This window comes from Propithecus coquereli, unplaced genomic scaffold (genome assembly GCF_000956105.1).
Source record: "Propithecus coquereli isolate 6110/MARCELLA unplaced genomic scaffold, Pcoq_1.0 Scaffold595, whole genome shotgun sequence".
NCBI classification, from domain to species: Eukaryota; Metazoa; Chordata; class Mammalia; order Primates; family Indriidae; genus Propithecus; species Propithecus coquereli.
The window spans coordinates 786,437-801,389 of record NW_012151896.1 but is presented as its reverse complement, the minus strand read 5'-3'; the positions used below and the strand labels follow the sequence as shown (position 1 = coordinate 801,389).

At 37.5% G+C, this 14,953-nt stretch overlaps 1 protein-coding gene across 1 annotated transcript; it reads right to left on the bottom strand.

The window, feature by feature from the left end:
• Window positions 1–4,218: 4,218 nt before the first annotated feature.
• DDX20 (DEAD (Asp-Glu-Ala-Asp) box polypeptide 20) lies at window positions 4,219–14,889 on the bottom strand. The gene is made up of 11 exons (XM_012659027.1): window positions 14,589–14,889; window positions 14,070–14,164; window positions 11,341–11,509; window positions 10,623–10,737; window positions 10,359–10,501; window positions 10,072–10,210; window positions 9,913–9,971; window positions 8,869–8,951; window positions 8,425–8,530; window positions 8,195–8,296; window positions 4,219–5,748 (listed from the first exon to the last, which is right to left on the bottom strand). The coding sequence occupies exons 1-11, from the start codon at window positions 14,887–14,889 to the stop codon at window positions 4,586–4,588; spliced, it is 2,475 nt and encodes an 824-aa protein (XP_012514481.1). The 3' UTR covers window positions 4,219–4,585.
• Between the last annotated feature and the right edge of the window lie 64 nt (window positions 14,890–14,953).

Below are 14,953 nucleotides of genomic sequence, written 5' to 3'. Positions count from 1 at the left end.
AAACTTTCTATGAAAAAAAAAAACTCTTGAGTTTCCTGTCGTCTTCTTTTGAAACTGTAGTGCATATGTTAAAACATGTATATCATTTACAGTATTGAGTCGTGTGCCACTGCTGTACCTGATGTATCCAATCTGGATTAAACAAACTATGTGCCACAAACCCTAAAATGACTAGGAATGTTTCTTTTAATACCAGTTCTCCTTTCCTCCCAAAGGTGCTGCTATACACTAGAAAATAAGGGTAATTCAAACAAACAGAGGCTTTCTACCTCGCTAGAGAAAAGTCACAGAATCTCACAAGGGAATTCAAGGTGTAGTGTACTCTTCCTGCCCCATTCCCCAACGTAAGCACCTCCCTCTATGACATCCCTGACAGTGCTTGCCTGCTTGTACACTTTATCTATGGATGTGTGCTAACAGGTAAAGCATTTCATTGCATTTGTCAATAGCTCTATTTTAAGGCCCAACTCCATGTTATTGAAAGAAAATCTGCCTTCGTGTATCAGTACTGGTTCTGCTGAGGCTACATAGAGTATCTAGTCCCTTGTCTAAAGCAAGGTCTCAAACTAAAAAGAAACTCAAATGCTGTATAGGACTCAGGTGACGGACACCCTTAAATACTCTGACTTGATCACTACACATTATATACATGTAAAAAATTTCACATACATCCCATAAAATTATACAAATTAAAAAAAAGTTTTAGTGCTGTATAGAGTAAAGAGCTTGGGAATCAGATAGCAGAAGCTCAAGTTTAGGTTCTATCACTTAATTGTATGACTTCGTGTCAGTAACTTTCTTTTATCTTTAGTTTGTTTCTTCATCTTAAAAATGTGGGATTGGGGCACAGTGGCACCTTCCTGTAGTCCAGCTACTCAGAAGGCTGAGGCGGGAGGATGCCCTCAAGTCCAGCCTGGGCAACATAGTGGGATTCCACCCCCACCCCATCTCTTAAAAAAAATGATTAGTTATCTTGAAGATCTGTTCTAACCTTAACAATTCTGATTTAGATGAGAGCAATAGGCACTCTCTTGTTTCACCATGTAGCAACTACAATGCGAATCCTTTTAATTTCCTCACAACAACCAGATCCAAATGGATGAAAACAGTAACAGAAATGGACATTGAGGTAAATGCATGATGCCCAAAGGCCCTTGAAATTGGCTGTAAAAGTCATTTTAATCTAATCCCTGATACTTACATCCTTATCACCACTAGGTGTCACTACAGATCCACAGCTCAAATAATCTGGTGGAAAGTAACTGGAAACCAGATGTGCATTGAGCAATTCATCTTTTTTCATTAAAAAGCTAATGTCAATTGGGACATATGTTCTTGGACACAGAGGTACAAAATAATAAACATTCTTTCAAAACAAGGGAATAACCTCATGATGGAGTTCCAGTGGCATCCTACGGCTATCAAAAATGTATTTTTAAAAATTAACACAGATTTACTTATATTTAAGGAGCAGGGGAAAAAAACCCTAGAACTTCAGACTACTTCCTTGTCTCCTACAGGTTGATCCCAAGTACTGATTCATGTTCAATTGTGTTTAGTATTCAGGGGCTGAAGTTTACCTTTAAACCACGTTTTTAAAAGGTTAGTCGATGTTACTGCAACACTTTAGAAAGTATTACTTTTAAGTACCCAAAGAATAATTTGTATTCTAAGTCAGAATTACGCAAAGAAACAGATTTCCCAAAGATCTCTCTACACATTAATACTGCTGGCCTAACTCAAGTTAAGGCTTAATATGAATAGTTGTAAAGTGTATTGATGTAAAAGTATCCAAATTACCTGACTTTATAAAGGCTCTCCATATTCATAAATTTGATTATCCTTTTCCCTAATTAGAAAGTATTTTCAGAATGAGTCATATAACAATTACATCTTGTAATTGGAAGGGACCCTAAAAATCTTCTGGTACAACTTTCATTTTGATGAGAAAACTGGACTCTTTGGGATTCAATGACTAGTACAAGGCTAAAAAGTGAGTAGCAGCAATCTCAACCAGGACCAGTACTCTTCTTTACACCACAGAGTGTTCTCATATGAATTTACCTCAAACCCCTCTATGGTTCCTAACAGATTGAGGACATGCGCCTGGACTGACAATTCCATGCTAAGTCATGCACAAATAACAGCAGATTCCTTCCACATCCACCACTGTAACCACCTCTCTTATTTGGAAAGGTAGCAGCTACAGTTTTCCCGGTAAATGCTTATGGAAATCGAAGCAATTAATGGTTTTGTATGTTACGCATGTGCTCACCTCCAGCTTATTTTTCTGTGGGAGGAAAAAAGCAAACGCAAAATAGACAGAATCCAATTAATTTGAAGACTAATGGGTAACCTCATCTCTAATTAAGATGCAGTAGTACCCTAATTAAAATCCCCTAGCAATGACGAACTGTGAACTTGGCTATATTGTTGGAGAAAGGGTAGAAAAAGAAGTAAATTCAATTATATAGCAATGACAGGATCTTACTTAAATGTGTAATTAAAATCTCTACCTCTTAATGACATACTGGACCCAATTATGGATTTGCTATCTACAGTGTTAAATAATTCATTCTAAGTTAGCAATACACATACAGTACCGATATATTTACTAAGTAAAGCCTACCATTGCCCAACCCAGATGACAGGAATCCAAGTTAAACAGCAGTTTAGGATTGTCTTATGTGGGTGTTGGGGAGTAAATGACAATGGCTGTGGGTGTTTGCTGATAGCCCAGAGAAAAAGTGTTTATACTGTCTAGACCAGTATGTACACAGGAAAGAAGGGCTTGCATTTTAAAAAGTGACGTGAATATGCATCTTTATACAGAAGGGGTTCTCTCACCAGAAATCCAGTTCACAGAAAGCTTTGGGAATGAAAAGCTTAATCATAAAAGGAATTCCAGAGAAAAAAGGAAAGAATATTAACTTCCCTTACATTTTTCCAAATCACGATTTAAAGCTGCACTATCTCAGAAAAATGACAGCTCCCCTGGGATCCAAGCATTAGAGGTAAAAAAACTGGGGAAAATTTTCTAGAAGACACAAGATTAGGACACACTGAGAAGAATCTGAACATGAATTCCAGCTTTCACAAAATACTTAAAACTAAGAGCTAGAACTTTTCCTTAGCCTACCAGTAGAGGTCAGTTCTTAGCCTGGGTTCCATAGATGAGCTTCAGAGGGTCTATGAACCCCTTGAAATTACACTCACAATTCTGTTTACAGAATGAGAAATTTTCTAGGGTCAATCTATAGCTTTCATTCAGTTCATTAAAGGATGCCTGAACCAACAAAGATAAGACTGCCACCAACGACTCTTAGCTATTTAACAGTTGGTAAAAATATGGGCAGCTTTCACAATCTCAAGAGCAAAAGACATTCAAAAGATAAACAGTCAACATGTCAACATGTTTAGCTAAATTTGTTTTTACTGGAAACAAGTATTTTTACTGGAAGCAAATAGCATCGAACCAAGTACCTAAAATAGGACAATCTAAAGCAATGTTTAAATACTCCTTCCTGAATTTCCCAAAGAACTAAAAATAGAACCACCATCCAATCCAGCAATCCCACTACTAGGAATCTACCCAAAGGAAAAAGAAATCAATACATAAAAAAAGATACCTGCACTGGTATGTTTATTGTAGCATTAGTCACAATAGCAAAGACAGAATCAACCTAAGTGTCCATCAACAGAGGACTGGATAAAGAAAACGTGGTATATATATATACATGATGGAACACTATTCAGCCATAAAACAGAATGAAATTGTGTCTTTTGCAGCCACATGGATGGAACTGGAGGCCATTATCTTAAGTGAAACAACTCAAAGACGAATACCACATGTTCTCACTTATAAGTGGGAGCTAAGTAATGTGTACATATAGAAGCAGAATATGGACAACGGAGACTCAGAGGGGTCAGAGAGATGGATGATGGGAAGTTGCTTGGTGGGTACAATGTGCATTACTTTAGTGACATACGCGCTAAAGGCCCTGACATCACCACAATGCAATATATCAAGGTAGCAACACTGCACTGTACCCCATGAATACATACGAATAAATAATAAATGGAAAATACATATTTCTTCCTGCCTAAACTCAAAAGAGGATTTTCTGAACTATAATGCTACAAATTTCCACAAGAATGCACCTCTATGGAAGGAAATGCAGCCCCTGCCTTTTGTAAAGAACTCCACAGCAAACTAACATTACTTTTCAAATCTCAACTGTTTTTATTTTTTATTTTTTTTAAGTAAGCAGTGGTATATATGTCATCTTTTTAAATGTTTCTTTTAGGAACAGCTTATAGAAAATGGCACCCTGGGACCTTCAGCTCTACGTCCCAAAAATTCTCTTTCAAGAATCTGATGAAATTTCTTTAAAAACTCTTAAAAACGAAGATAATATACCTGGCCTAAATCAAAACAATCTGAAAAACAGTTGTATCCTGGTGGAAAGCTTTAAGTCAAGTTCTTCAAAAATGCCACTATATGCCACTGTACTACTGGTCAAGGATGGATATCCAAAGTTATCACTTGTTGATAGTTCCTGATTGTCTCAGGAGTATCCTATAATCACTGGTTACCACGCATCATTTCTTGTAAATAAATGGTATTCATGTGATAGGCTGCCATCCAGCTCGGATGTCTCTGAGCATTCCAATAATATGACTGAGATGCAGCAGCATAATACTCTTGCCATGCTCTGTAGTAAGCTCTCCAGTACTCCTCATAATCCTGATAGGTATCAGAAAAACTCGGATGTGTTTCCCCAGGACAGTCACACCAACCATCTTCCTGGGGTTCTGTCCGCAATCGATAGGAAGATCGCCTGGGTAGGTTTCTCCGGCTCTGCTTAGCTCTCTGGCTAACCCCCTCTTTATGCCTTGCCTTTATCTGGATCTCAGGTGATTGCTGATATTGCTCTAGATTGGGGATGTCATTTCCATTCAGAGGTTGTTCCAAAGAGATATGACCATCCACAGGAGCAGATTCAGAATCTTTCAGCTGAGTATCTGAAGAACCTTCTAAGTATGACTTATTTCCTTTGCTCTGGGAAGAAGTCCTCGAGCTGTAAGAATCACTGTCACTCTCAGAGTCTCGAGATTGGCTACTACTTGCCAATATCTGGACTCTCTCTTCCATAACTCTATTTCTCACAAAACCATTTTGAGGATTCACAGTCTGATCCCCAGGACCTGTATAGTGCCGGATGATTTCCACAGGTTTCTCTAACCCCTCTTTAATATAGTGTTCATAATCCTCTACCAATTCTGCAAAGGTCCAAGTGCATGGCTGATGGGTTTTAAAGGAAGACAGACAAGGAATTTTGGGGAGTGACACAGGTAAAGCTTCTGTGACCTGGTGCTGACCGCTGGTAGAGTTCTCAACAGGGGTCTGAACAGATTTCTTTAATTGCTCTTCCGATCGTATGGCACAACCCGATTCTTTTGGAGACATTGCTTTTTCCATGATTCCGCACTCTGAGTGGCTTTTCACAGGAAGCTTTTGTTTGGTACTATTTTTTGATTTGACAGACTGTGCAGATACAGAAGTATTTCTAGAGGAAGCCGAGTGGTTACCATGAGCTTTCTGAGTTTGAAAGGTTCTCTCCATTTTTTGAATTTGCTTTTTCAGGGGTTGGGTAGGTACACCTGCTAAGCCATAGGTATGCACAGCAGCTTGAACCTCCACATCCCAATCCAAACATTCTTCCATCAGATCAGGAGGAATGGGATCTACACACACAAAAAAGAAAATATTAAAATTCTCAAGCCATTCTAGACCAGTTTTCTGAATATTTCATAAAGTTTTCCATGGTCAAACAAGTTTAAGAAACAAAACATGCAAATAATATACTAAGAAGCTTAAGAAATATACATTTTAAAAAACCTAACCAATCCTTCATTAAAGAAATTTGCCTGAAAAATGTATAAGATCCATCTCATACTCGCAAGTACTACCACCCCTTACTTCCATTCGGAAAAGACCTTACTCTAGAAATGCCATACAAATCGGCACCAATTCTCCCATCTTTTCTCTGCTCCCTCTCCCCAGTCCCTCCCCTTTATCATACTACTGCTGACAGCAAAACAAGGTATTAGAAAATGGATTGTGCTCCCCAAAGCTTATCAACTAGGAAATACAACTGCAACTCTGTATACCCAACTGAAGCTGTCACCCTATACTCCAACATGGGGAAATCACTGTCCTTAACAGTAGAAAGAAAAGCTCTACAGGAAAAAAAAACCTAGATAACTGTGAAAAGACCTGTGGTATCAATGACACTTTTTTAAAAGTTTCTGGCTTCAAAATTTCCTATTCCATCCAGGTGTGACAATTTGCCCCTACCTGTACACTCAGACCTTTCCAAAGTGTGATCAATTTTTGTCTTAGGCAGACAAGATATTCTGAATCCCTGCTTTCCAAAGATCTTGCCTGTCTTGGTTGCTGCTGTTTATGTTCCATGTATCTGAATCCACTAAATCTCTCAGGTCTGGATTCTTCAGTGGAGGTTCTTGATCCTTTGCTGAACTCTATACCTAAAACTGATTCCTACTCAGATGATATCCCTTGCTTGCGTAGGCCTATCATACATACATCCCTCCCACCTCTGCTCCAGGCACCTCATCTAAACAGTCTGTTGTCATACAAGTTCCCAGTCCAATATAGATCAAACAGCATGAATATCATTTTCTCATGATTTCTGGGCTCTGTTAACATTACATAAAGATCCAAATATATCATTTTCCAGTATCCAAAGACAAATTTTATTTTTAGCATTAGATGCTATGATACTGAATCCTATAAGAAGTCGTCTACCAATTTTCAATTTATTTTTTCCATATCAAACTATCAATTGACTTATACATAGAAAGAATTGACAGTTTGAGAACTGATACAAAACCTAAAGGCCATCTACTCTAAAATATTTTATAAATCACGACATTAAACTTAGGGCAATTAAAGAGATTTGTAAAAGATCATAAAATGAGTTATTACCAAGCCAGAACTACTAGAATACACAGTAGTCCCAGATCTGTGCTTAATCTAGCTTTGTAAAATAACTAAAGAAATCAAATAAAAAATCGGCAAAATACAGTCATATTTATTCAATAACCACACATCCCATATTCTACAAGGTCATGAATATACTATACATGTATACATTTATGCATATGTAGCTATATATGTGTATTTATAGTGTATACTCTCGATGTAACATGCACATCAAATAAACCGTATTTCTACCCACGAGCTTTTTTTTTTTTTTTGAGACAGAGACTCGTTTTGTTGCCCAGGCTAGAGTGAGTGCCGTGGCGTCAGCCTAGCTCACAACAACCTCAAACTCCTGGGCTCAAGCAATCCTTCTGCCTCAGCCTCCCAAGTAGCTGGGACTACAGGCATGCGCCACCATGCCCGGCTAATTTTTATATATATATATTTTTAGTTGTCCAGCTAATTTCTTTCCATTTTTTTTAGTAGAGATGGGGTCTTGCTCTTGCTCAGGCTGGTCTCGAACTCTTGAGCTCAAACAATCCGCCCGCCTTGGCCTCCCAGAGTGCCAGGATTACAGGTGTGGGCCACCGCGCCCAGCCCCACGAGTTTTTAGGGTTTTTTTTTTTAAGAGATCATTAATAGTTTCAAACATTGTTTCCAAGACAGCACTTAAAAAGCAGCACAAAAAAATGAATGACTAAAATCAAAAGAAAAACACTTCAGATTTTTCAAGATAGTATTCAAATTAAAGATACTGTTCGTTCCCATGGTGACAAAGAATACGGCAAGAATTACCTTCACAGCAACTTAAAAGAGGTAAAATATCCCCCCTTATATCAAAGAACAAAAAAAAATCGCAAGGCCACTAAAAAAATAGAATATAGAACATTTTTCATTCTTCATGCACCAATAATAGTTAGCTTGCAGACCTCTCCCTACTACTTATTAGCTGTAACACCTTTACTTTACTTAACCTCTTTATGCCTAAATGTCCTCACCTACAAAAAGCAGATAACAATCATACATACCTCGTAGGATCATGGTGAAAATTAAATGAGTTAATATCATACAGTACTGGGAACAGTACTCAACCTATCAAAAGCACTGTGTTAGCTATTATTTTTATTATGCCCATCATCACTACAATTATTATTTTGACAGCAAAATGAAACAGACAAAATATACCTGGTAAAGGGAGAAGGCTGATATTACATTTCTGAGCAATTTTCATCATTACATTTTCTTCTTCTCCCCGGCAACAGTAGGTCACTGTCAGTCCCAAAGTACCTAAAGTGGAGGGAATATTAAGTAGTAAATCATTTTCATATAAGTGACATTCCAAGTCCACCTGTCACATTATAGATTCCTCCCCTTAAAGAAAGCACTCAAACTTTTCATTTTCTTTTTTTTTTTACCAAAACGTCCAGCTCTGCCAATCCGATGCATATATGTCTCCCAGTCCAATGGTATATCCAGATTTACAACCAAATTCACCTTCTCAGCATCAATCCCACGGGAAGTCTTGAATTGAAGAAGACAGCAATTATTTGTTTGCATTAACTATAGCATGGCTACCAATATACACTATATTCTTCTAGTATAACCAAAAGCCAAATTAAGAACAGGAGGATATTTATGAGTGGAGGAAAAGGAAATTCATTCCTAATGACTGACTAATTTTAAGAACAAAGATCAAAATATTAAAGACATTTTAAGAAAGCATTTTCCCCAGCACTGAAAAGATAATTATCTTCTGGTATTCTTGTTAGATACACCCACATAATAGATGAAATCTGTACATATGATAATAGAACATATGTCAAGATGGATTAGTCACCCAAACTGAACAGGAAATTTACCAAATCTGTGGAAATGAGGACTCTGCAATGAAACTGCTTCAGTTTAGCCATAGCATCAAGACGCTGATTCTGATTCATGTTGCCTGAAAAGACCCAAAAAGAAAGTCATAAAAACTAAGCTAATACATATTTATCAAATCCACAAAAAGCAAAAATCATAACTCCCAGTCTTAACACTTTAAATACACCATCCAGAGTTAATTCTATCCTTCTGTGCAAATCTGGGTTAAGATCTAAAGTGGGGATCTTTTAAAATATGGTTTAGATAATGAACTTGAAATTCAAAAATCAATTTTAAATGGTGACCAGACAATGCCTATAGATAAAACATTCTATCTGCAAAGTTACCTATGAAATACAACAAACCATTCTTAGGAAAATAAAATTGTTTTAATCAACTGTTTATAAATTTGGTGTTGAAGTGTGATCTACAGTCAAAATATTGGTTCATTAGAAAACAGTCTCCCCAGTATCTCACGATATACCATGACTAAACAAGCTCAAGCTAACAGGTTAAAAACCGAGACACAAACAAAACAAAACTCCAAACTCCAAAAAGGATCTCACTGATCCAAAAAATTGCTATAAGTCTTTCATTCCTATTAGGCCAGTCGTAATAATTTAAGTTTGTGGCAAGAACCGAATCACTTTTGCCTTCCACAAGACCATGATTCGGTTATTTCAGTTAGTCATTCTCAGTATTTTAACAATGATTATGTAAAGAAACAAAATATTTTTCTCTTAAGACAACAAACTTTGTTTTATAGAATTAAGTTCTTTGTGGATATAACTCAAAGAGATTTTAATAAAATTGTCTTTGCACACTAGTTTTCTAATTTTTTACTATATACCAAGTTACTCCTTAAAAATACAAGGATACTGATCAAATTCCAATGAAAAGTAAGCCTGAAATTTCCTTTACTCTGAAGATTCAGTGTAACCTCACACTCACAAGGCAACTCATGAAGTAGTATTTCTTTCTCCTGACTTTGGAGGCTTCAAGTCAGCACACTAAACAAAGATTAAACGAAAAGATGAACTTACCTGAAATGCATTCAGCAGGAAAGCCTTTAGAAGAAAGGATATCAGCCAAATGTTGTGCTCTATGAAAAATAACATAAAAAGTTATAATTTTACAAATATTGCCCCATGCCTATTCTTTTATTTCACAAATTCCCCAGATGATCTTTTAAGTTGTATTACCTGCTGTGCAAATTAGAAAAGACTAAGGCTTGATTAAATGGAATTCTGCTGAAGAGTTCCTGTAAATGTTGAGTCTTTTCCTCAAAAATCTTATGAGCCAAAGGGTATGAATTGACAATTTTGTAATACTGCTTCAAACCTACAAAGAAGTCAAGAGTTGTCAGTTAAACCCATCTGCTATCCCCTAATGGCAACTACAAACCAGCAATGGACAAGTAGGCAAGGGAAAGTTCCAGAGTATCACAAAAAAAAAAAACCCAATGTAAGTATCCAAAATCTGTACACACCTATCAGACTTGGATCACTGGAATTCAGCCTTACAAAAGTGGGATCTCTCATGTACTTTGTCAAAGCATTAGCCAAAAATTCAGGGTAAGTAGCTGATACTGCCAACATCTGTTTACTGGCAGGCAAAGAAGAATAAATCCAACTGCAAAATAGAAGAAAAATATACGGAAATTACTCGGACAGTAATCACCACCTTGAAAAGCTAAAGATAGATACTTTGGGGCATCATTTTAATAGTCAAGTTAGTTAGTTAGTTTTCTTACTTAATTTGCTCCTGGAAGCTGCCTTCTTCTAAGAGCTTATCTGCTTCATCAAGAATAAAGAGACGTATACTGCCTGGGTTCAAGTAGTCAAGTTCTATAAGTTGTTTAATTCTGCCTAAATTCCAAAAAAGAACACATTGAAATATTTATGATATATTTGTGCAAACCTCAGCCAATGTTGTTACTCTACTTATTCACAGGGTGTACTGCTCAATTTATTGACTCAACTTTTGTTATGTATTCACACACTAAACCACAAATTAGAAATCTTGAGTTCTGATCTTGTTTAAACCCATTATTTTTCTCTCATGTTTCATCACCAATAAGTATGAAAAATAAACACCATTCCTATCAAAAGATCTGAGTGCTAAGGCGCTAAATGCTAGATTCTAATTCTGAGTAATTCACGACCCAAACATTAATAGAAAAGCCAAAGAATAATCCCAACCCATGACTGAGAAAGACTTCCTGAAAGTCATCTCATTTCTCCTCTTCTCAGAAGCCTATCTCATGTACATTCTCAAACATCCTTATGATTGGAGATTTCATAAATTCCATTGGTAATCCCGCCATGTGCCTCTATCTCATTGGTTTAATGCTCTTCATTTCTAATCAAAATAATTATCAGTTATCAAAAACTCCTATTTATCCTCATTATTATATTAAAAGTATTAAGTTCTTTAAAAGCTCCAGTTACCAACAGACTTGGTTATCTTACCAGGAGACCCAACAGCAATATGACATTTTTTAAGTCTGGTTTTGTCTTGTGATAACGGGGTCCCTCCAATAAAGACATGACACTCTAAGCCTTCCATTTTGATTCCAATAGCTGTGATAACAGAATGTATCTGTACAGCAATCTCTCTTGTAGGAGCCAAGATCAAAATCTAAAAAAAATGTAAAATATACTTTTAATGGGTCAAAGGAATAAATATATATGATTGGCACATTCATTATATGATGCAATGTATTTCATTTAAATGACTGTTTAAAATGATGAGCTTATATTGAAAAGGGAAAATACACTTGTTCCTCAGTATATCAGCAGGGGATTGGTTCCAAGACACCCACAGATAACAAAATCAGCAGATGCTCAAGTCCCTCATATAAAATGGTATATTTGCATATAACCTATGCACATCCTCCCATATATTTTTAGATTAGTTATAATACCTAATATAATGTAAATACTATGTAAACAGCTGTACTATATTTTTTATTGTTGCATTGCGTTTTTCTTCCCCCTAATATTTTCTATCCACAGTTAGTTGAATCCTTGGATACAGAACCTGCAGATACAGAGGGCTGACTATATGCCATTCATTCATTCATTTATTCATTCACTCAACAAATGCTAAGAACCTACTATGTGTGCAAGGCAACACACTAGTTGCCAGGCAACCAACTGTTAAGAGTACAATCTTTGCCTTCATGGCACCTTCGCTCTTAGATGATAAGAATATACACAAAAAAACAAAAATAAATGGAACGTAATGAAAAGTATGATTTAAAAAAAACAAAAAAGGAAAGAAGAAAGGAGTCATTCTAAAAGAGGTGATCAAGAAAGCCCCTCTAAGGAGGTAACATTTGAGCAGAGACCTACATGTATAGCATAGAATAGAGCTAGCTATGCAACACCTGGGGAAGCATTTTTAGGAAGAGGAAACAGCAAATGCAAAGGCTTTAAGATGGTAGTGTTCTCAGTGTATTTGAGGAACAGCAAGAAGACCATGTGGCTGGACAGAATTAGGGGAAGTAAAGGAGATCAGAGATCTAGCTACAGGGTCTAGATCACAAAAGGCCTTGAGAGCCAGGTGACAACTTTGTAATATAACTACTAGAGGAGAAGGTAAAGATGTATATTTTCAACTACAAAAAGAAAGTAACGGCTTAAAAAAAAAAAGATTAGGAGAAAATATGCCAAAACTGATAATAGCATTTTCTCTCTAGGTAGGTGAGATTATAGATGGTTTTCTGATACTTCCTCTCTTCAATTTTTCTGAATTTTCCTAATTTTCAAAAATGAGTATTACTTTGATACACACGCAAAAGATAACGTATATAACTTTGATAACACAAAGATCTTAAATAAAAATATGTATTTTATGTATGAAATTTTTCCAGGGTTTTGGCATTTGATCTGCTGCCAAATTGTCAGAAGCCAAAATCTCAAATACATCTTAATCTACAATTAGACTAGCCCAGGTCCTTCAAAATTAGGAGGATTTCCTATGGGCAGCATCACCCAGAATTTGGTAGATATTAGAACTCAAAAAGCTTCTCAGATGGTGAATATTGGTATCCCAGGTTAAAAACCACTGTTGAAGATTCATCATCAATTATACATGTGACTGAGAACTTCAAATAAAGTCTGCCATAACTACTAAATTATGAATTAGAATCATTTCTAATTCATCTTTGAATCCCCGATGTCTGGCATATTGTTTATATGCAATATGGACTCAACAAATCTTTGTTGAAGAAATGATCCTCAAACTCAAATCTTCTGCTAATTTGGATAAGGCAATCTTAGAAATATTCCAAGACAACCTGAAAGACAGGAAATCATGTGATACATCACAGAGCTTTAACACATTGACTGTCACTCTAGAAAATTTTTTTTCCCTTGGGGCCACACTGTTTTATTACACAAATAGAATAAAAACTTTGAAAACAAAACGATCCTAATTTAATGAAAAATGTTATTTTTTATTACTTTCTGTGTTTTTTTCAACAAAAAGTAGTATGAAAACTTAAAAATTAGTAATGTAAAAAGTAATGTGAAAACTTGAAAAACAGTTCATAAGGGTAAAGTGTTTCTCTTGACTTGTTAGTCTCAAGTGTCATTTAAAGGTAAACATAAATAGAAAAAAGACATTTATTGACTTCTATTCATTTAATCCACGTTTTTAGAATTAAACTGTCAATATTAATTGTAACAATAAGAACATCAACAAGTAATATTTTCATGAACCAACGGCAGGGTTTTGCTTCATGAAGCCCGGGGCTCAAAACTAGTGTGAGTTAAACACAACTCATATGGCAGTTAATGTGTTAAGAACCACCTGCAGTTACCAACAATAGCCGGGGAACCACATTACCATGAATCCAGACAAATGCTAAGTCTCACCACAATCTAGTCAGTAAGTAAAAGAATAAAGAATCCATCTGTATTCTCAAATAATGACAAAACTGACACATATAGTAGTCTTATTCTATTAAAAGTAATAATAGAAAATTCCAAACACTAATAATGTATCATTGGTCGCTATCCACACCACCACCACTCAATGACCTCGATGTCTATCTTTGCTTTCATACTTTTCATGATTTAACTCAATCACTCATCAAATTCACTTCCATCTCTGAGGAGCTACTGATATGTCATCTGCCCTGTGGTAAAATCCACATAACACATCTTCCTGTGGGTCCTCTGAGCTAACTCACCTGGGTACTTAAGTTTTCAAGAACAAGAGAGTCCAAAGCAATGGTGGAGAATACACAGGTTTTCCCAGTGCCAGATTTAGCCTGAACGATTAAATCTGCAGAAGAAAAAAAAAAAATCACCAGCCAGTAGCGGCTTAAATACCAACAAGGAATCAGAAAACTAAAAGGGTCTCCAGAGGTACCTTCAGTTTTCGCTGATTCTCAAAAATGCACGAGGCCATATTCACTAACATGCCTGGTCCCGGAACCGCTACCGTTTATCTTCTCAAACTTAGAACCACTTGTCAGTGCTGGAAAGGGCCCTGACTATCTTCAAGTTCAATAGTGCGCCTTAGTTTTACAAATGAATTAAGTGAGGCTCGAAAGAGTGCAAGGCCTTGCCCCAGGGCGCCAAGCCCAGCACTGGCGGCCGACCCCGGGCTCTTCCCCAGCTACCCCGCGGACCAGGCCGCCGCCGCCCCTCGGTCCCCCAACCCTTCCCTCGGGCCCTCCCGACCTCTCCGGGGTCCCAGCCCTCACCGAGCCCGCAGCGCCCCAGAGGGATGGCCTTGAGCTGCACGGGCGAGGGCCTCTCGAAGCCGGCCGCCCGCAGCCCCTCCAGCACAGGCCGCGAAAGAAGCAGCGACTCGAAGTCCGCCGGCTCCGCCAGTAGTACGTCCCCTGTGCGGGTCCGCGGGCCGCTAACGTCGTGAGCCGTCCGTAGGCTCCGCACGGGCCCAGGGGTTGGCTCTGGGGCCGAGACCTGTGCGGCCACACCTTCCACCGGCATAGCGGTCTCCACTGCCGCTAAGGCCGCCCGGGGTTCAAACGCCGCCGCCATGGTAGCCGCGCCTTCAGATCTCGCGGTACTTCAGAAGAGGCGGGGAGCCTGGGAGCGAGAAGAG